At 49.4% G+C, this 22,945-nt stretch overlaps 1 protein-coding gene across 2 annotated transcripts in view; it reads right to left on the reverse strand.

Annotated features, from left to right (window-relative positions):
- CDKAL1 (CDKAL1 threonylcarbamoyladenosine tRNA methylthiotransferase) overlaps positions 1–22,945 on the reverse strand; it is a 1,035,666-nt gene that overhangs the window by 922,461 nt on the left and 90,260 nt on the right. For both annotated transcript variants that reach the window (XM_075314700.1, XM_075314699.1), the window contains exon 5: positions 3,421–3,505. In XM_075314700.1, coding sequence (XP_075170815.1) covers positions 3,421–3,505 — 85 coding nt within the window. The remainder of the gene's footprint in view (positions 1–3,420; positions 3,506–22,945) is intronic.

The following is a 22,945-nucleotide window of genomic DNA, read 5'->3' on the forward strand; positions in this document are numbered from 1 at the left end:
TGTCCCTCATAGCCCCCCCATCCTAAAATTAGCCCTCTGAATCTGGATATGGCCCAGTGATGCCACATGTCCCCTATGCCTGGCACACATCCTCTATGGCTGGCACACAGCCCACTGTGGCTGGCACACGGCCCACTGTGGCTGGCACACGGCCCACTGTGGCGGCACACGGCCCACTGTGGCGGCACACGGCCCACTGTGGCGGCACACGGCCCCATGTGGCTGCACACGGCCCCATGTGGCTGCACACGGCCCCATGTGGCTGCACACGGCCCCATGTGGCTGCACATGGCCCCATGTGGCTGCACACGGCCCCATGTGGCTGCACACGGCCCACTATTGCTGGCACATGGCCCCATGTGGCGGCACATGGCCCACTATTGCTGGCACATGGCCTCATGTGGCTGCACACGGCCCACTATTGCTGGCACATGGCCCCATGTGGCTGCACACGGCCCCATGTGGCTGCACACAGCCCACTATTGCTGGCACATGGCCTCATGTGGCTGCACACGGCCCACTATTGCTGGCACATGGCCCCATGTGGCTGCACACGGCCCACTATTGCTGGCACATGGCCCCATGTGGCGGCACACGGCCCCATGTGGCTGCACACAGCCCACTATTGCTGGCACATGGCCCCATGTGGCGGCACCCGGCCCCATGTGGCGGCACACGGCCCCATGTGGCTGCACACGGCCCCATGTGGCTGCACACGGCCCCATGTGGCTGCACACAGCCCACTATTGCTGGCACATGGCCCCATGTGGCGGCACATGGCCCCATGTGGTGGCACACGGCCCCATGTGGCTGCACACAGCCCACTATTGCTGGCACATGGCCCCATGTGGCGGCACATGGCCCCATGTGGCTGCACACAGCCCACTATTGCTGGCACATGCCCCCATGTGGCGGCACCCGGCCCCATGTGGCGGCACCCGGCCCCATGTGGCGGCACACTGCCCCATGTGGCGGCACACGGCCCCATGTGGCGGCACACGGCCCCATGTGGCGGCACACGGCCCACTATTGCTGGCACATGGCCCCATGTGGCGGCACACGGCCCACTATTGCTGGCACATGGCCCCATGTGGCGGCACACGGCCCCATGTAGCGGCACATGGCCCACTATTGCTGGCACACAGCTCCCTGTGTTATATATCGCCCCATGCTGCTGCTTTTAGGAAAATAAACTTTCCTTACCTTCTCCAGCATTGTCCTGTCTGTGTCCCCTCCTCGGGGTTGATCTCCGGCCTCCTGCATTTCCTGGTTCTTGGCCGGTCATGTGATCGGCACGGCAGAGTGAAATCTCTTGTGCCTTATCACAGCAGCAGGAGGGAGGCCTGGCAGACACGCTGGAGGAGGTGAGTAAAAAGTTTATTATTTTACTGTTTGCAGCAGCATAGGGGACATAGGTAACACGGGGGAGGGGGCATGTGCAATCAAAGAAGGGGCAGGCAGATATAATATACACTGCTGCCCCAGCCTATCGCCGCGGTGCACTTTCAGCACCATGGTGGTGGACAGCAGCTGTGCATATTATATGAGCGGGTGCAGGAGATCAAAGGCTTCTGCTCCCAGCTTTCATAAGTCCCCCAGCAGAGCTCCAGAGCTGCCCGCACCTCCCCTGGACCCTGTAGTGTGTGTATATATATATATATATATATACACCCCCCCGTATATTCGGATTATAAGACGCACCCCCTACTTTCCCCCAAAATTTGGGGGAACAAAAGTGCGTCTTATAAAGCGAAAAATACGGTACTGAACGACTGAGGCTAAGGATATACGTGCATTTAGCATTCGATGAGAGAGCATTGAATGCGTTATGTTAATTACCCCCGGCTCCTGCTGTGCTGCAAGTGTAAGCCAAGTATCATTGTACTGTGATGCAATCCTGCGATCGGAGCACAGCTGCGGAGGAGAGGGACGGACTAATTTCCACATCTCCGTTATCAGCTGATGCGCATATTGCACTGCACTTTGGTGTAATGTGACTGCAGTGCGATATTTCTCTCGCACACAGACTTGTATGGGTGCAAGTGAATACAAATCAGATTCCACCCGCAGCATGCTGTGATTGTTTTCTCGGTCCAATTAGAGCTGAGAGAAAAAAAAAAAAAAAAAAAAAAAAAAAAAAAAAAAAAATCGCACATGGGAGCCACCTCAGAGTAACATGGGTCCAAGTGGAATGCGATTTTGTGTTTTCTCGCAGTGTGTGCTTACCCTTAAAGTTTGCCTCACCATTCCGTTCTCTCCTGGCAATTGTCTCTTCAGCAAACCCGTTTGTTTCTCAAGCCTCTGAATTTATATCTTAGCTCAGATCTGCTGATAAATAAGTTGTCTGTTGTACGCATTACAAACCCTCTGCTGCTATTCATATGTAAAGGCCACATCTCATTAAGCGACATCGCTGCTGAATCACGTTTTTTGTGACGTAGCAGCGATCTTGCTAGCGATGTCGCTGTGTGTGACATCCAGCAACGACCTGGCCCCTCCTGTGAGGTCGCCGGTCGTTGCTGAATGTCCTGGACCATTTTTTACTTGTTGCTCTCCTGCTGTGAAGCACACATCGCTGTGTGTGACAGCGACAGAGCAACGATCTGAATGTGCAGGGAGCAGGGAGCCGGCTTCTGTGGACGCTGGTAACCAAGGTACACATCGAGTAACCAAACAAAGGCTTTGCTTGGTTACCCGATATTTACCTTGGTTACCAGCGTCTGCAGCTTGTAGAAGCCGGCTCTCTGCTCCCTGCACACGTAGCCAAGGTACACATCGGGTAACTATAAGCAAAGCGCTTTGCTTAGTAACCTGATGTGTACTATGATTACGAAGCACAGCGTCGTTACACAGGTCGCTGGTGGCTGGTCTCTGATCGCTGTGGATATCTGCCTGATTGACAGCTCACTAGCGACCATGTAGCGACGCTCCAGCGATCCCTGCTGGTGGGATCGCTGGAGCGTCGCTTAGTGTGATGGTACCTTAACGCTACTGTAACAGATTATCTTCGCTACACACAAGTATTTAGTTTGCTCATTTATCACTGCTGCCTATGGCTCTGTCTGGTCGCATCAAAAAACTCATTTATTTACTGCAAGACATGAACTGTCTACACATGTACAGTTCTTGAAAATGTCTACACTCCTAGCTCAGTGTCTTCTGGTGCTTCCTGCAGTAAAGCATACCTTGATATCAACATCAGCAGGTCAACCTGAGCCAATCACAAGGGTAAATGTGGTAGAACATGGTGGTCATAGGGAGAACGTTTAAACCCTCCAGAATGGGAAGACTTTCTACTGACTCTACGGCAGGCCCTGAGGAAGGGATCAGCCTCAATGATGTCAACAGTTATATAGGATGTGAAGGGCATTCATAATCTACATGCGTTTTACAACTACTTAAAGAAACCCAATTACTTACCTAATGGAGTTCCTGAAGTGGTCTTCAGCTGGACTCTTCACAGTGCAACTATTCAGTAGCCATAAATCAGCTTGCTCTGCATGTTCTGCGGGAGAAAGATTTTTTTATATAGTTAAACCTGTGCAAAAAGAGCAACATTCCAGCAGGGACTAAAAAGAGCACGAAAAATGACATTAATAACATAATAGGTCACTTCCTATTACAGAAAGCAAAAACATATGCGCTGTAGACCTGCGCACAATGAAGACACTTCAGCAACACTGGAAATTAGAGGTCCACAGAAGCCTCATATTTATGAAAATTATTTTGTTTATTTTGTAGTTATATAATGTATCACCCTTTTTTATTTACTAATTAAACCATATATTCTTTAAATTAATCGGTCTGATTTTCTGTCTGCGGTCTTTGCTAGTGTGAAGAGCAACTAAATGGTTTTACAGCAACGACATAGGCATAGGAAATAATAGTCTGGAGATTCCGCATTGATTTTACTGCAGGAGTTTCTAGGCATGGAGGTGAATTTTGGCATCATCTTTGTGAATATTGTTATGCTATGTGTTTCTACATGCAGTATATCACAAATGTTAGTACACCCCTAACATCTGTTTTGTAAATATTTCATTAGATCTTTTCAAGGTACAACACTGAAGGTGTGACACTTTGATACAATGTGAAGTAGTCAGCGTACAGCTTGTATAGCAGTGTAAATGTGGTGTATCCTCTAAATAAGGCTAGTTTCACACTTGCGTTGGACGGGATCCGTAGCATTGCGTTGTGTGACGTAGCATTGCGTTGCATATAGTGGCACAACAGATGCTACGGATCGTACAAAATAACGCAATCCGTTATAGGTTTTTTTTCCTTGACTTTACATATCTGAGCATGCGCAGTTGTGTAAAGATGGATGCCTTAACAGAATCCGTCAAATGACGGATTCTAACGGAATCCGCCACCATAGGCGTCCATTATAAAAACAACGGACGCCGACAAAATCCTGCAGGTTGCGTTTTTTTGAAGTGCAGAAAAACACTACATGCAGCGTTCCATCCGCCCGACGGTCACTGACGCTCAGCGTCAAAACAACTGATGCGCCGCGGGGCGGATGCAATGCAAGATCATCCGTTGCTAGAAGTCTATGAGGCATATAACTGTTTCCTGCAACGGTTACCGTAATTCCTCAAGGCTGCGGATAGCAACGGAAGCCGTCCAACGCAAGTGTGAAAGTAGCCTAACTCAACACATGGCCATTGATGTCTAAACCTTTGGCAACAAAAGTGAGTACACCCCTAAAAAAAAAAAATGTCAAATTGTGACCACAATTCCATGGCACAGAAAACGCTCACAAACCTGCAGTCAATAAGTCTTTTTAGCAAAATGTTATCGTAAACACTCTTTTTAAAGGGAACCTGTCACTTGTTCGGCCTATAAGCTGCGGCCACCACCACCGGGCTCTTAAGCCATGTGCGCACGTTGCATATTTGCATGCAGTTACGCTGCGATCTGCACCGCAGCGTAACTGCATGCGTCCTGCGTCCCCAGCATAATCTATGAAGATTATGTAGGAGCCGTGCGCACGTGGCGTATTAGAGCGCAGTGCTTCGGCTGTTGCCCGAAGCGCGCGTTCTAAGAAGTGACATGTCACTTCTTTCCTGCGCTTTGCCTGCATCCCCCGCCCTGTCTATGGGAGGGGCTGCAGTCAGAGCGCATGGAATCGGCTTTTTTAATTTTTTCATTACGGACTGTTTCTGCAGCGATTTGAAGCGCACGTGTGCTGTTCAAATTGCTGCAGAAATTTCTGCAGGGACAGAACGCAACGTGCGCACATAGTCTTATATACAGAATTCTAACATGCTGTATATAAGAGCGCAGGCCGGGGGTATAACATAAAAAACACTTTCTAAAACTTACCAAACAGTCGTGCTGCGGGCCCTATGGGCGTCTCCAGTGCTGGCGCCTCCTTTTTCGGCCATCTTCGTCCTCTTTCTGAAGCCTGGGTGCATGACGCGTCTACGTCATACACACTCGCCGATCCTGCTCAGGGCAGATCAAAGTGTGCCTACTCAGGACCCGAATGCCGGCGATTGTGTAGGACGTCGGACTTGTAAGGCACCGTGGCTAGAGAATAAGGAGAATGAAAATGGCCAAAAGAGGAGACGCCGGCACCGGACAATGGAGACGCCCATAAGGCCCACAGTAAGACCGTTAGGTAGGTATTATAAAGTGTTTTTTATGTTATACTCCCAGCCCGGGCTCTTATATACAGCATGTTAGAATTCTATATATAAGAGCCTGGTGGTGGTGGCTGCAGCTTATAGGCCGAAAAAGTGGTGACAGGTTCCCTTTAAACAGTTTCTTGTTAAACACTGAAGAAATGTACTGCATATTAATTATTCAGAATTGGCAGGATAAAACCAACATTTTACAGAAATCTTTTCTTCCGCAATTGTTTGCAAGAGACCTGGATCTGTAGAATGATGCCACTGTTCAGTTTACTGCCAATCAATTGAAGATTGTAAAAAGCCAACATGCAAATAGTATGCAAAAGCATAGTGATCACAGAAACAGAAGTTACAGATTCTAAAAGGAAAAGGTTACGTTTCTTCTGTCCTAACTTAAAGCTTTCGTGCAGACATTAGGGCAGCGCATTGTACAATGTTGAAATCCTCCTCTGCAGGATGAAATAAATGATCGTTATCTAAATAATCTATACAAGCATTCTAAGTGCAGAACCAGCTGGCCGCAGTCCAACGCTGCAAAACAGACGAGTGTGTTCTCCTGAAATAACCCAGCCACCCTTCATACACAATAACATAAGGAAAGTTCCAAAGAGCTGAAAAACCTTTGATAGGATTAGCTAAATATGAGTATTGTAACTAACACATGGAAAGTCTATGAGATTTCTGAAAACACACACACACACACACACACACACACACACACACACACACACACACACACACACACACACACACACACACACGTGTTTTTTTTTTCCTGACTTTTCTCAAATACCTGCGTTTGTGGGCAGGTTTTTAAAGAATGAGCATGTCAATTCTTCGCTGCAGATTTGCTGCGTTTTTTCATTGATACAACCCATTTTGTAGAAAAAAAAAAGCAGCAAATCCGAACCAAATCTGCAGCAAAAACGCCACTAAAAAGAACGCATGAAAAATGCACCAAAAACGCAGATGACTCAAAGGAGATTTCCTGCCACAAGATCAGGTTTTGGTGAAGAAAAAAAATTACCAAAAAAGCCCTGTGTGAACATAGCCTAATTGTATATTGCAAATGAGGGTGCTCAATGCAACGCTCCAGCCACTTATTTTGATGTTGGCCACTCCTATATTGATTGCCCAGGGCCAGCACTATCTGAAAACAAACCTCTGTTAGGGTACGCTCACACGAGCGTGAAAATCGGAAGAGTGCAATGCGAGAAATTCTCGCATTGCACTCTGACCAATGTTAGGCAATGAGGTTGAGCTGTTGGTCAGCTTTTCTCGCATCCAGATTCTGGATGCGAGAAAAGCGGCAGCATGCTGTGATTGTCTGCGAGAGCCGTATCTCTCGCACCCATTCAAGTGAATGGATGCGAGAGATACATCGGACTGCACTCGGATGTTATCCCAGTGCAGTGCGATCTACGCACAGGCTGACAGTGGAGGAGATGGGAGGATTAACCCCTCCCTCTCCTCCGCAGCGCCTGCACTCAGCTTCACAGCTGTGACCCGATCGCAAGATCGGGTTACAGTCGCATGACACCCGGCTCACGCTCGCAGCAGAGCCTGAGCCGGGGGACATTAGCATATCGCATCCGATGCTCTCGCATCGGATGCCATACGCTCGTGTGAGTCCAGCCTTATACTGATCACAGTCTCTGTGCAGAAGAGAGAAGACACATCCCTCTCTCCTCGCTGCTGACATTGCTCAGCTCCTCTACTATCATTTCAGAGCATGAGTGAGAACACAAATCACTCTTTCCTTGCAGATTCCACTTCAGAAATACAGAGGATTTTCTGCAAATTTCACCCCTTGCACTGCAAAAGCTGAAACCCTAGAGGATAATCTGCACCATAAAATGAATGATTGCAGATGGTCGTCACAATACACAAGTGACATTTGTCGATGGTCATCTGCAACATACGGAAAGACTAAATTACTTACGGTAATGGGATTTTCCAGAGCCCACGACAGCACCCACGAGAGAGGGATCCGCCCCCTTCAGGACAGGAAACCTACAGATAAAAAAGGGGCAGTCCCCCTCCCTCATCAGTTGGTTGCAGAGAACCGGGAGAGGAACCGCCACAAATTAGTAACAATACAAGACAAACGTAGAACCACCAAACCCAAAGGGTGAAGAAAACAAAAGGGCAGGGGTGTAAAGGGTGCTGTCGTGGGCTCTGGAAAATCCCATTACCGTAAGTAATTTAGTCTTTTCCTTTCGCCACGACAGCACCCACGAGAGACTTAGAGAGATAACACACTCAGGGAGGGAAAAAACCACACGAAGGGCCAAGCCTCCAACCGAAGACAGCGGAAGAACAAAGGCCAGCCGGCAAAGACCGGAAACCAGACGGAGAGGGCAGGACACAGCCGTACAATACCACCGAAGGAGACACAGGCCACAACCATCCAAGGAGGAGGCAACCGCCCAGGAGAAGGATCCGACACCGAGGAGGCCAGGGGAACCCGCAGCACCACAGACGAGAGGGGAACAGCAGCCCACAGCCATCGGGACAAGGGATGGCACGCCACGCGAGGATCACTGCCGGAACTCTGAAAGACAAAGAACAAAAACAAAGACCAACCCCTCCGCCAAGGGGCCGACCTAGCGACACAGACGAGGACAGAGCCCCCCCCCATGAACAGGCAGCGAAACGAAGAACGGAGAAGACAGCCTGCGCGGGAAGAAAAAACACCGAAGACACCCGCTCGGCAGGAGAGCAATCAGACTGGAACACCGCAAGGCAGGAAAGACCAACGGACAGAGCCGGATAGGCGCGAACACGCCCCGCAGAAGCAAGGGCGACCAAGAGAGAGCACCGCCACGGACGAGGAGGAGAAGAGATGTAGAGTCGAAGCAGGAAGCCCAAGGCGCCAGGCCAGGCGGAAGGCCAGGGAGGCGCAAGGCGGCAGCGGCGCAAGGCCAAGGCAGGAAGAACCAACCAGGAGCGCCGCAAGAAGCAAGCCCAACGACCAGGAGGCCCCAGTGCACAGAGGCCAAGAGGTAAAGAGGCACAGAGGCACAGAGGCCAAGAGGCCCCAAGGCCCAGAGCCCAAGAGGCCCAGACCCCCAGAGGTCCCGAGCCCAAGAGGCACAGAGGCCCAGAGACCAAGAGGCACAGAGGTCAAGAGGCACAGAGACCAAGAGGCACAGCGTCCAAGAGGCACAGCGCCCAAGAGGTACAGAGCCCAAGAGACACAGAGACCAAGAGGCACAGAGACCAAAAGGCACCGAGGTCAAGCAGCACAGAGGGAAGCGGCACAGAGACCAAGCGGCACAGAGGCCAAGCGGCACAGAGGCCCCGAAGCCAAGAGGCCCAGAGGCATAGAGGCAGGGAGTCACGGAGGACAAGAGGCCCAGAGGCCCCAAAGGCCCGAAGGCCCAGAGTCCAAGAGTGCCAGAGGTCAAGAGGCCCCGAACCCAAGAGGTAGAGAGGCGCAGAGGCACAGAGGGCAAGAAGCACAGAGTCACGGAGCGCAGGCCAAGAGGCAAGAGGCAATGCGGTACAAGGGCCAAGAGGCACAGAGGCCAAGAGGAACAGAGGCCAAACGGCACAGAGGCCAACGGCACAGAGGCCAACCGGCACCGAGGCCCAGAGGAACAGAGGCCAAGAGGAACAGAGGCCAAGAGGAACAGAGGCCAAACGGCACAGAGGCCAAACGGCACAGCGGCCAAGAGGCACAAAGGCCCAGCGGCACAGAGGCCAAAGGGCACAGAGGCCAAAGGGCACAGAGGACAAGAGGCACAGGGGCCAAGAGGCACAGAGGCCCGAGGGCCAAACGACAAAGGCCAAGAGGCACAGAGGCCAAGAGGTACAGAGGCACAGAGGCCGGAGCCAGGAGGCACAGGGTCAGGAGGCCCAAGCCAGCAGGCACAGAGACCAGGAAGGTCCAGAGGCCAAGCAGGCATAGAGGCCAAGAAGGCACAGAGGCCAGGAAGGCACAGAGGCCAAGAAGGCACAGAGGCCAAGAAGGCACAGAGGCCAAGAAGGCACAGAGGCCAAGAGGCACAAGGGCCAAGAGGCACAGAGGCCCAGAGGCACAAGGTTGGAGCCAAGAGGCACAAAGGCCAAGAGACCAAGAGGCACAGAGGCCGGGCACAGCAGGCACAGAGGCACGGGGCCGGGAGGCCCAGAAGCCAAGAAATGCACAGAAGCCAAGACTGCACAGAGACCAAGAAGCCAAGAGGCACAGAAGGTCAAGAGGCACAGAGGCCAAGAGACACAGAGGCCCGAGCCAGAAGGCACAGAAGCACGGGCCCAGGAGGCCCAGAAGGCACACAGAGGCCCGGAAGGCTCACAGGGGCCAGGAAGCCACACAGGGGCCAGGAAGCCACACAGGGGCCAGGAAGCCACACAGGGGCCAGGAAGCCACACAGGGGCCAGGAAGCCACACAGGGGCCAGGAAGCCACACAGGGGCCAGGAAGCCACACAGGGGCCAGGAAGCCACACAGGGGCCAGGAAGCCACACAGGGGCCAGGAAGCCACACAGAGGCCAGGAAGCCACACAGAGGCCAGGAAGCCACACAGAGGCCAGGAAGCCACACAGAGGCCAGGAAGCCACACAGAGGCCAGGAAGCCACACAGAGGCCAGGAAGCCACACAGAGGCCAGGAAGCCACACAGAGGCCAGGAAGCCACACAGAGGCCAGGAAGCCACACAGAGGCCAGGAAGCCACACAGAGGCCAGGAAGCCACACAGAGGCCAGGAAGCCACACAGAGGCCAGGAAGCCACACAGAGGTCCGGAAGCCACACAGAGGTCCGGAAGCCACACAGAGGTCCGGAAGCCACACAGAGGTCCGGAAGCCACACAGAGGCCCGAAAGCCACACAGAGGCCCGGAAGCCACACAGAGGCCAGGCAGTCACACAGAGGCCAGGGAGCCCACAGAGGCCAGGGAGCCACATAGAGGCCAGGGAGCCACAGAGACCAGGAACCCGAGAGGCCAGAGGCACCGAGGTAGAAGACATGAGGCCAGGAGGCAACCGAAGCGCGTGACCAGGAGCCCAAGGCGCAGCGCAGCACACAGAGGCCCGAAGGCAGGAGGCACCGAGGCCCGGAGGTACATGGACCCCAGGCCGAGAAGGCACATAGGCCCGAGGCTAGAAGGCACAGAGGCCCGAGGCCAGAAGGCACAGAGGCCCGAGGCCAGAAGACCCAGAGGCCCGAGGCCAGAAGACACAGAGGTCCCGAGGCCAGAAGGCACAGAGGTCCGAGGCCGGAAGGCACAGAGGCCCGAGGCCAGAAGGCACAGAGGCCCGAGGCCAGAAGGAACAGAGGCCCGAGGTCAGAAGGTATAGCGGCCCCAAGGCCAGGAAGCACAGTGGGCAAAGGCAAGGATGAACAGCGGCCCCAGGCCAGGAGGCCCAAGGGCAGGCAACACAGAGGGCCAAGGCCAAGAGGCACAAGGGACCAAGGGCAGGCACCAAACCAGGAAGCACGCGGCCCGGAAACATGAGGCCGAGAGACACAGAGCCCCGAGGCCAGGAGACCTGGGCCACTACGACCGAAGGCGCAAAAGCCAGGAGGCTCAGAGACAGGGAGGGCCCAAGGCCCGGAGGACCCGAGAACAGAAGACAGGAGGTCCAGAGGACACAGAGGCCACAGAGACCAGGAGGCTCAGGAGCCACAGAGGTCAGGAAACCCAGTGCCACAGGAGCCCGGAGGCCACAAGGACCAGGAGGGCACATAGGCCCCAGGGGCCAAGAACCTACAAAGGTCAGGAACCCACAGGGGGCCATCACGAGTCCACAGGAGCCAGGAGCCTACAGGGGCACAGGGGCCAGGAGTCCACAGAGGCCCGAGGGCCAGGAGTCCAGAGAGGTCATGAGGGCCAGGAGGCCATAGAGGGCACGAGGGCCAGGAGGCCATAGAGGGCACGAGGGCCAGGAGGCCACAGAGGCCACGAGGTCCCGGAGTCCACAGAGGCCACGAGGGCCCAGAGTCCACAGAGGCCACGAGGGCCCAGAGTCCACAGAGGCCCGAGGGCCAGGAGTCCACAGAGGCCCGAGGGCCAGGAGTCCACCGAGGCCCGAGGGCCAGGAGTCCACAGAAATACAGGGGCCCGGAGTCCATAGCAGCCTTACAGGGGCCATGAGTCCACAGAGGGCACGAGGGCCAGGAGACACAGAGAGGCCACAAGGGCCAGGAGGCCACAGAGGCCACGAGGGCCCGGAGGCCACAGAGGCCACGTGGGCCAGGATACCACATAGGCCATGAGGGCCAGGAGTCCACAGAGGCTACCAGAGTCTACAGAAGCCTTACAGGGGCCATGAGTCCACGGAGGTACAGGGTGCTAGGCAAACACAGGGGCTACAGGGGCCCCTGGCCATGCGGCAAAAAACCAGCTCCCAAGCTGTGATCAGGAAGCCACACAGCCCGCCTGAAGCCCCGCAGGGAGCCACATAGAAGTACCGACCCCGGACGAGCAGGCAGGGACACCGGGACGACCCTCCGTGCACTACCGGGAGACAGAGCGGGGACGCGGCCCCGGACACAGCGCACCCGCTGTGCAACCGGAGGCACCGCCCGTTCCACAGAGAGGTGCCGGCCGCCGAGCACACAGCCACTTACCCCGCGTCCGGCACCCGTGTGGTGGGGAAGACGCCGGCACGCGTCAGGGAGAGGCTCCGGCCCGACCGCACTAGACTCACCAGCATCGCAGCGTCCGGCCAGGATGGAGGGGACCACGGGCTTCACTAGGAACCTTCCCGGCCGCTCCCCCGGAAGTGCTCCTGTATACTTCCGGGTCACTGCAGCAGGGAAGCGTGCACCTTCGACGCGGCAGGGCCCCCCCCCGCCGCGCACACGACTGGGAGAAGCACACCCTGCTGCAGGCGTCATATCTCCCGGAGGCAAAGCCGGACCAGGAGAAAGAGGACGAGGTGCACCGGAGGACGGAGTCCACGAGGGGAGCTCCACCGACCGTGCTTCCGGATCCAGAGCTCCGCCGTTCCCTTGGAGACCGCACGGACTCAACCGGACCCAGGTACTGTAGGTTCCTCTCCATGCAGGACAGGAAACCAACTGATGAGGGAGGGGGACTGCCCCTTTTTTATCTGTAGGTTTCCTGTCCTGAAGGGGGCGGATCCCTCTCTCGTGGGTGCTGTCGTGGCGAAAGGAAAAATGTATTGTGTATACAACCTATGTGCATATACAGTATATCCCAATAGCGAGTACACCCCTCACATTTTTGCAAATATTTTATATCTTTTCATGGGACAACACTGACGATATGATACTTTGATACAATGTAAAGTAGTCAGTGTGGAAATTGCCAATACTAAAATGTTCACGGTCAGCTTTTTAGATTTCCGCATGGCACTGTAGGGCTGGAGGACTTGATCAGAAAGATCAACTTCCCTCAAGACACAGTCTGGTCTGGAGAGATATGTAGTGATACCTTGTGGTGGAGTTGCTGCCATTACGATGTATTGTGGTCAAGAAAAGGACATTCCTCTTGTCCTTAACCACAAGCATATTTTCTTTATATTGGGCTCTGCTCTCGCCCTTTTTGAGCAGCTGGCAAATAAGCAACCTAGGAGTCCTCTCTAGGTTTTGTGCACAGTATCACATGCTCAGGTAGCTCTGGCAGAAAGCGGCTTTTAGAGTAGCATGTTGGTGTAAACCTTATGTACGAAGAGGTGATAACTAGTGCTGAGCGGATCCTGACTGTAAAAGTCCAGATCCGCGCGGTTTCAGCAATATATCTGTGCCGCACCCGGGCGCGGGATTACGGGTGCACGATCCGGATTCGGCAATTAATAAAAATGAACAAAATCAGAAATAAATTAGCGTTTCATACTTCCAGAGACTCGATATCATGGCGGCACACTTGCTTCCGTGTCGCGCATTCACTTCCTGTACTGTCCATCGCATACACACAGCTTTCCGTGTTTTCCCCGCCCACCGGCCGTCCTTTCATCTGTGATTGGTTCCTGGCTGACGCGTCCCCCAGCCTGTGACTGTCTCTACTGCAGTCATCGCTTATCGCCGTCAGTACTACGCTGCACTCAGATCGGGCAGTCGTGCTCTATGGCTGCTCGCTCTGACATGTAGCAGAGCTGGATGTGTCTTCGCTGGATCTCGTGTGGATTACGCCGGAGCTGCAGGGCTGTGTTGGGATAATAAAGTGGTGAAGGAGGAAGCTGCGTTTGTACTTTTTTCTAAATAAAGGATTTCTCTGTGTCTTGTTTATTTACTGTAATTTAGAGGTTTGTGATGCGGGTATCTCACAGATGCCCGTGCGATCACAAACCTAGGGTTTAGTAGCAGCCGTGCGCTGTTATTAACCCCTGCTATTACCTTGATTGCCATCGCACCAGGGCAATCAAGATGAGCCGATATTGCACCGGAATTGTCACATCTAATAGATGCGGCAATACCGGGCGGCTGCGGGCTGAGAATATACCAGCCCCCAGCCGGCGTTTACATGGCTGGGGATGAAAATTGGAGGGAGACCGCACGTCATTTTTTATTTAATTATTTATTTAAATTTAAAAAAAAACGCATGCGATTTATCAGTCACACTTGCGAGGGACTCCCACAAGTCTGACATCGCAGCACAGCCGCACACATATCTGACAGGAGCGTGCATGTGTTTCTAGGTACATGCACGCTCATGTTCAGACAGTGGCAGGCTGTGTCTTGTGAGGTCATGTCAGACCCGCATGAGTCTGACATTGCATCACCCGCACACTTCTGAGGGCTCTTGTACACTTGCTTACCGCTTCTGATGCGACAGCATCGGAAGCGATATGCAAATGACCCTCTGCTGCGGGTGTCAGCAGAGGGTCATGCGACTGTGATGCGATCTTGCAATCGCATCACAGGAGCGGAGAAGATAGAGGGAGCACTTTCTCCCCATCCCCTCCGCTGTCTGTATCCGCGTGCACCAGTGCGATTTTACACTGGTGCGATCCCATCGCATGGGCGGCACGGTGGCTCAATGGTTAGCACTGCAGTCTTGCAGCGCTGGGGTCCTGGGTTCAAATCCAACAAAGGACACCATCTGCAAGGAGTTTGTATGTTCTCCCCGTGTTTGTGTGGGTTTCCTCCCACACTCCAAAGACATACAGATAGTGACTTTAGATTGTGAGCCCCAATGGGGACAGGGTTACTGATGTATGTAAAGCGCTACGGAATATGTTAGCGTTATATAAAAATAAAGATTTAGATTTTTTGATTTGACACTCGGCTCATGCTGGCAGTACAGCAGAGCAGAGTGTCATGCGAGTGTCCCTGCTAGAGGTCAGTGAGAGCGGACCTCTGCTGCGGGGGGCGGGCCGGCACTGAGGAGGGGAGGGGCTGGAGCAGTGGAGGAGACAATTTCACAGAACAGCCTGTCACAGCCTCTGCTCAGTCAGTGTCTACACTTAGAGCTGGCAGCCGTACTTTATGGCTGCTAGCTGTGATATGTAGCAGAGCCAGATGTGTCACCGTGGGACAAGTGGCTTACGCCGGAGCTGCAGGGTGTTGGGTAATAAAGTGGTGAACGAGGGTGCGTTTGTACTTTATTCTAAATAAAGGATTTTTCTCTGTGTGTGTTTATTTACATTCATTTACAGGTTTGTGATGCGGGTATCTCACAGACAGCCGTGCAATCACAAACCTATTACCCCCAACTGGCACCGCATCACGCCTCCGGGAACAGTCGGTAATGTACCGGGAATGCCACATCTAATAGATGCAGCAATACCGGGCAGCTGCGAACTGAAATACCAGCCCCCAGCCGGCATTATTATGGCTGGGGATGAAAATTAAGGGGGACCGCACGTCGGGTTTTTTTAATTAAAAAATATAAAAAATAAAAAAGCCGGCGTCACACTTGCGACGGATACACTGCTTTCCTGCCCACCGGCTGTCCTGCCGCCTGTGATTGGTTGCAGTCAGCTGACACGCTGACACTCAGGATGGGGGCATGTCTAACTGCAACCAATGACACGCGCCGGTGGGCGGGCAAAACAATGAAGAATGAATTGTCGGCTTCGGAAGAAGTGTGCCGCCAAGTCAGTGAGTACACCACGCGCGCTCCTACCCCCCCCATCCCCTCAACAAACGTTTTTAATCTCCAGATTCCGGAGCAGATCGGACTTATTTTTAAATCTGTTAGTGATCCGCCGGCCCCGGTTTTTCAGGCGTTCGATCAGCTCTAGTGATAACCATTATCCAAAAGTGGGTGCACCAAATCCCACACAATTTTTTCACTCACTCCAAGGACAAGATGGCATAAAGGCATTTGAATCCGGGTGTCCCTCCCTTCATAAACCCTAAATCTGTGGGTGTACCCTGAAGTAGTTTCGCACAGTTTATATATTTTCATTCCATACTTGGCCCTCTTACTGGGCAGGAATTGCTGGAATTTAAGCCTACCCTTGAAGTGGATTAGGGACTCATGTACACAGATGTCGCTTTGAGGAATGTACACTTCAGCAAACTTGTTGCTGAGGTGATCAATGACTGAGCGAATTTTGAAAAGTCGGTCAAAGTTGAGGGTCATTTCGGGGTGGACACTGTGCATTATCATTGTAATGTAAAAACTTGTGAATGGCTTCAAATTGTTTCCGAGTCATAACCATGCAGAAAATTGGAGTGTTATATAAAACATCAACACTCCAATAATGCTGAATTTATGGCTTCTTCACTATCCATTTGTGAAGGACAAGGCCTCAAAGCTTCATAATTTCTACTGCATCTATGAGGGTCCAGTAAGCAAATTATAAAGTGGGATTTTGGGAAAAAAAATTGTAGGACATATAAATTTGTCTGAGCCAAAGTGAGATTTACAAAAATGCTCAGGAAAAAAATACTTGAAAAAATTAAGTTCTATGAGGCCTACAGTGTAAAAATGGATTCTTCACTGGGCCACATAATCCAGAATCAGACTCAATTGTTGGGTGGTTGAGGTCCATAGCGGGTCACTAAAAGTGGGAGCTGCTCCATTTGCTGTCCTGGGCATTCTGCGTGGGGGTTCATTATCACTGGAGGATGCAGAGGAGGAGGAGGAGGAAATATACAGGAAGCTGAGATTCTCTCCTCCATTTTTTTTTTTTTTTTTTTAACTATCCCAAATCTAGCCTCACCAAATAATGTAAATTATTATTTTTAGTTAGACTCTGAGGGGGGGAAAAAAAAAAAAAAAAAACAACTAACAGATGCCAATCAGTGATGTGCGTCACTGATCAGCGCTCAGCAGCTGCAAGACGCACGCTCGAAGGTAGTGCAAAACTGCCAAAAATCGAGTGATCACGTACTGATCAGCACTCAGCAACAGCAGGGGGAAGGGGCAGAGGTAAGGGAAAGGGGGTAAGGGGAAATTGGTTGGAGGGATTGGAGGATTAGAAAAAAGCGGGAGACAGGAACACATCTTAACCTCTTTCTGACAGGCCTTCAAACAGCAGCAGAAGTGGTGGCAAAGGCAAGAATAGTCTGCAGCAGAAAAAGTCCCAGCAGATCGGCAGCAGAATGACACAATGACTGCAGTGCACACATTTCCAAGTTAGAATGAGGCTGCGCCCAGCGGTGATACTGCCCTCCTGCTCACTGATTAAACGATTGTACGTAAATGTCCAATTGCACCAATCCGCGCTGGCACTGCTGATGTGCTGTCTCCCAGCACCAGACTATGGTAGGTGATGTTATAGCGCCAATCATAGCTGCACATCACTGTTTCAGGCAATTTCATTTTCAGAAATCACTATGATTGGCTATTCAGAATTGACAGAATTCAGTGATCGCAGGGTAAAGGAATCTGGGGGCTGCAAAACCCCATGGCGAAAAATCCTGGTGCCCTGCCCCTTCCAAACAATTACGTATAGGTACATCAAAGGTGGTGAATGGGTTAACGGAAATAAAATATTTGACATATGACACCTAACAAAGCTCCATACTGCAATACTAGGGAATCGATGTATGATGACACAGCTTTGCGCAAACCGGTGTGCAGTGTGCATGACATCCGAGCCATATAACCTATTTAAAATAGGAACAAACGAGTAAACAAGTTATATAGGTTACTAATGTATAGCCAAGTAGAAACTCCATTATTTTAATAACCAAAATTTTACCTAAGTAGTTATGTAGTTAATTGGTCAAACTTTAATTAGAATTATTAAAAAAAAACAAAAAAAACTTTGCCAAGTGACCTCAGCATGTTTTCAATCTCAGCCCTAAACAGCTGAAGGAGCTTTTATCACCACTACAGTATCGTGAAAAATACAAGGTCGTGCTGACCTCGTCTCCTCCAATAACAAAATTATCCAATCATTAAACTTTAAATTGTATTAAGTTCCTATAACAAAAAACACTCGCATGGCTTCAATTTTTTAGATTTTTTTTCTGGCTCAGCAAGAGACATTATGAATTTTGATTTTATGGTCTAAACCTGCAAAAATAAGAACATCAATGAAGTTACTATTGAAAGATTATTTCCAAACAAAATAGTAGTTTAGAAAATCCGCACATGGGAATAAGCTTGAAATATAATGACAACAGCTCACTGTAAGAAAATAGAGTGGTGGATATTGGAAGATTACCCGATATTCAAGCAATACATCTACTCTGTTCACGGAAGATGGAATTCCTTCCTAAACTGATTGGTGAAGATAGATCAGAACGGGTTTTGAATGCCGCGCTATCACAGGGAAGCGATGTTGAATAAATATTCTCTTTATTCATGTCAGGTCAAGACAACGAGTTTCCGAGGTCGCAGCCTCCTTCATCAGGACTACAGAGAAAATCAACAAAGTTTGTTGATTTTCTCTCTAGTTTTGATGAAGGAGGCTGCGACCTCGGAAACTCGTTGACTTGACCTGCATGTGAATAACGAGAATATTTATTTAACATCGCTTCCCTGTGATAGGTAAGAACGGGTTTTGAATGCCGCGCTATCACAGGGAAGCGATGTTGAATAAATATTCTCGTTATTCACATGCAGGTCAAGTCAACGAGTTTCCGAGGTCGCAGCCTCCTTCATCAAAACTAGAGAGAAAATCAACAAACTTTGTTGATTTTCTCTGTAGTCCTGATGAAGGAGGCTGCGACCTCGGAAACTCGTTGTCTTGACCTGACATGAATAAAGAGAATATTTATTCAACATCGCTTCCCTGTGATAGCGCGGCATTCAAACCCGTTCTGATCTATCTTCACCATTGCATCCCCCGGGGCTGCTGCTATCACAATTTCCATGCTGTCACAGGTGTTGTGACTGTCACAACTCCGCCAGGTGAGTGTATTCAAATACATTTACTTAACATTGTGTAATGATAAGACCCTATTGCACTATATCGCTCCACAGTTTTTTTCCTGCATTCATTCCTAAACTGATTAAAGGCCCAGTCACACAACGACTTACCAGCGATCCCGAAAACGATGCGACTTGATAGGGATCGCTGGTAAGTCGCTGGGAGGTCGCTGGTGAGATGTCACACAGTCAGATCTTACCAACGATGCAGGAACGATACAGGTCGCAGTAGCGATCTGTATAACGATCTCAGCAGTCACTGTGACCTTGTCACATTGTGTCAAACACAGCGATGTGTCCTGCCCAGCAAAACATCACCTTTGAATAAAATGGCCTGGACCATTCGGCAACGACTAGAGATCTCACAGCAGGGGCCTGATCGCTGGTAGGTGTCACACATAAGATCGCTAACGGGATCACTACTGCGACAGAAACCGTGACTCAGCAGTGATCTCGCTATGTGTGACGGTACCTTAAAAGACTGAAGAGTGCGACTAGTCCCTACGCTCATTAGCATATCATTAGTTTTTCTAAAGATCTCTTTATGTTTGCTACTAGGTAAAGGGATAGCTAGGCAGGGATTAGCAATATGCACTCAGAACTGCTCGTGGTTCTGGGTGCATATTGCACCTGACAGGTTCCCTTTAAATGTAGCTAGGTCTTCAGGAATATATAACATTTCTTTTTATATTTGGTTTTATAACCAATTAAATTATATCCTGCTTGTTTGATATTGTTCGTCACAATGAGAAGCATTCTACAGTTCTGTAGCAACCCTCAAAGCGATTGTAAAAAAAAAAAAAAAAAGAAAATCAAACCTGTTAAATCCAGAGAACCTTTAAAGTGGGTCGATCAGCAGATTTCACAATACAAACTGCATACAAAATTACACTGCATTCACATATCCGTGTCTCATGGTCCGTGGCTCACAGACTGGATGCGGGTCTCAAAACCCCAACTCAACAGCCTCATAAGAATATATAAGGTTATCATGTGCTTGTCCAGGGGGCGCTGCGGCTAGTTTGTGCATCACAGTCAGTCCTCGGACCGTGACAAATGGGTGTGTGAATGCAGCAGTAAACAGACCTGACAAGGCTGTTTATTATTATTTATATTCTTATTTATTAGTGACTTAGAAATTGCTGACCAGCAATTAATTCCCTTATTCAAGCAGGAGAGAGATTACACACTAAATAAAAATAATAAAGAAAAGTACAATTTTAATAATTTTTGTAAACAAACCATACATTCAGTGTATCTCAAACACACTTCCACAAAGATTTCAAATTTATACTTACCAAAATATTCCAGACATGAAGAGTAACTATGCACTTGGAAAAAGGTTTCTCAACCCTTAAAAAATGATGAAGCAGGCCCATTTTTATATAAGTTATTTTATATTATATTAATTAGGGTGACATTATATATTTCTCTCGCAGCGCCATCGGACTAAATGAGCAATCAACAGGAAGTGAGTTGCTGTGACAGCGTTACTTCCTGTTGATTAACTCAATTGGCCCTAAAGTGGGGTGAAAGAAGCCAGCGGTGATTGGACGCAGGGCTTGTGTGACATCAAAATGTCACGTGAACCTTGAACCGCAATTACCAACAACGTTGGAACGGCGCCAGAACAGCAGGCGACTACAGGGACTTTTATTTTAACTGGGAGAATAATGGGAATCAGAAGGGGTTGTCTTCGTAGTGGACAACCCCTTTAAACGTGTTTTGCGACTGTTAAAGCACAAAAAGTCAGAATATTTGCAAATATGATGCACGGTTTGTGTCAAAATATATGTCGTACATAAAACCACTCCAAAAAGGAACAACTGAAGTTCATTTACAACTAGAGTTGAGTGGATAGTGAAAAATGCGCGTCAGGCGGCTACCCGCCGGGTTGAGAAAGAAGTCTGGATCCGATCCGGAGTTCGGCCCAAAATATGTCAAATGGGGTGCAATCCGGGGACGAGAGAGAGAAAGAGAAAGAGAGAAAGAGAGAAAAAGAGAAAGAGAGAAAAAAAGAGAAAGAGAGAGAGAGAGAGAAAAAAAAAACAAAAAAAAAAACACAGACCCGGATCGTGCACCCGGAATCCCGCGTCCGGGTCGGACTCGGATCTGCCGCTCAAACCGTGCGGATCCGGATTTTGCCGATCCGGGTCTGCTCAACACTATTTACAACACATTTTGTGACTATGAAAAGTTGCAAATGATGCATTGGGTGAAAACATCTGGAAACCTTAAACTTACAGTGGCAAAATAAAAAGCCAGACCAAAATAGATTTTTATTATTTTTTTTCAAAAAGATAAAAGTAGTGTAAATAGGGGAAAAAAAAGCACAACCTAAAAACTCAAAAAAATTAAATGGAATTGGACCTGCTTATAAAGTGTTAATTACATGAACTTTTCTATATAAAGATAGGTGCAATGATGACCTTGAGTCTCTGCTTTCACCTTCCTGATTCCAATCAAGTTCCCAATTTAGCAAATTTGTGACTAAATCCTTCTAATTTACTCATGCCAAAGAAAAGAAACATAATCTCAAGCGTGCGACATAACTATCAAACAATCAGTAGGATGAGCACAAAATCCCCCTGTATAGCAGGCGTAAACAAGTGCTTTAGACTTCAGTGAAATCCTAACACTTTCATATACTCAAAGACCATATTGATCAAACAATAATTCAGTGAAGGCCGTATATTCAGTTTTACAGATTCAAGAAGAAATTGGTGAATGGCTCATTTTCTCCATGTATATTACAGTTCTATTATGTCGTACCCAGAAGCAAGACATTGATTTGTGGGTCTAGATGCAGCCCATCACTTCAGGTGCTGATATCCCCTGAGACCGTGGATTTAAACTCTATCTTCCAGCTTTAAGATAGACAGAATCCACCTGAGCCAGATACGTCCAAACACTTATTAAATTGGACCTTCTAGCATTTTATTGACTTTTACAAGGTTGCCAGCATATTTCAGACTACTGCTATCATAGCCTGTGGAAATCTAGGGAGTTTATAAAATATTTTGCAGGCTGATAAGATACACAAAATAGTTTACAGACAAGAAAATCATCCAAAATGTATTTATATTATTCAGCCGGCAACACAGGACACAGGCAGGATCTAACCACTGTGACAGTAAACTTGAAATACCCACTTTATTGGTGCCTACGCAAAAAACGGTAAAACTGCTCTGTGTAACATGTAGTTGTACAGCCTTTATAGACATTTTCTTCCAACTGACGGATACTACATCTGTACGATGAGACATTCACATTACTTCTACGCCTTAGGGCCGATATATACATATATACTGGTATTTTTTGCTTCCATTTAGCATACGTGCGGGGGCAGCTCCTTACGGGGAACAACAGAATGCCTTTTTGGCCTCTAACTGGCCGGCATAGGTCAGGAATGGAATAGCATAGATTTTGTTTTTTACGTTTTACTCTATTGAGGCCTCATTCAGATATTTGTGAATCATATACATGGGTTCAATGTTCTTCATGGACTTAAAGGGAACCTGTCACCCCTTTTTTGGACTATACAGTCGTATGAAAAAGTTTGGGCACCCCTATTAATGTTAACCTTTTTTCTTTATAACAATTTGGGTTTTTGCAACAGCTATTTCAGTTTCATATACAGTTAGGTCCAGAAATATTTGGACAGTGACACAAGTTTTGTTATTTTAGCTGTTTACAAAAACATGTTCAGAAATACAATTATATATATATAATATGGGCTGAAAGTGCACACTCCCAGCTGCAATATGAGAGTTTTCACATCCAAATCGGAGAAAGGGTTTAGGAATCATAGCTCTGTAATGCATAGCCTCCTCTTTTTCAAGGAACCAAAAGTAATTGGACAAGGGATTCTAACGGCTGCAATTAACTCTGAAGGTGTCTCCCTCGTTAACCTGTAATCAATGAAGTAGTTAAAAGGTCTGGGGTTGATTACAGGTGTGTGGTTTTGCATTTGGAAGCTGTTGCTGTGACCAGACAACATGCGGTCTAAGGAACTCTCAATTGAGGTGAAGCAGAACATCCTGAGGCTGAAAAAAACAGAAAAAA

Source organism: Anomaloglossus baeobatrachus, chromosome 6 (assembly GCF_048569485.1).
Source record: "Anomaloglossus baeobatrachus isolate aAnoBae1 chromosome 6, aAnoBae1.hap1, whole genome shotgun sequence".
Classification (NCBI taxonomy): domain Eukaryota; kingdom Metazoa; phylum Chordata; class Amphibia; order Anura; family Aromobatidae; genus Anomaloglossus; species Anomaloglossus baeobatrachus.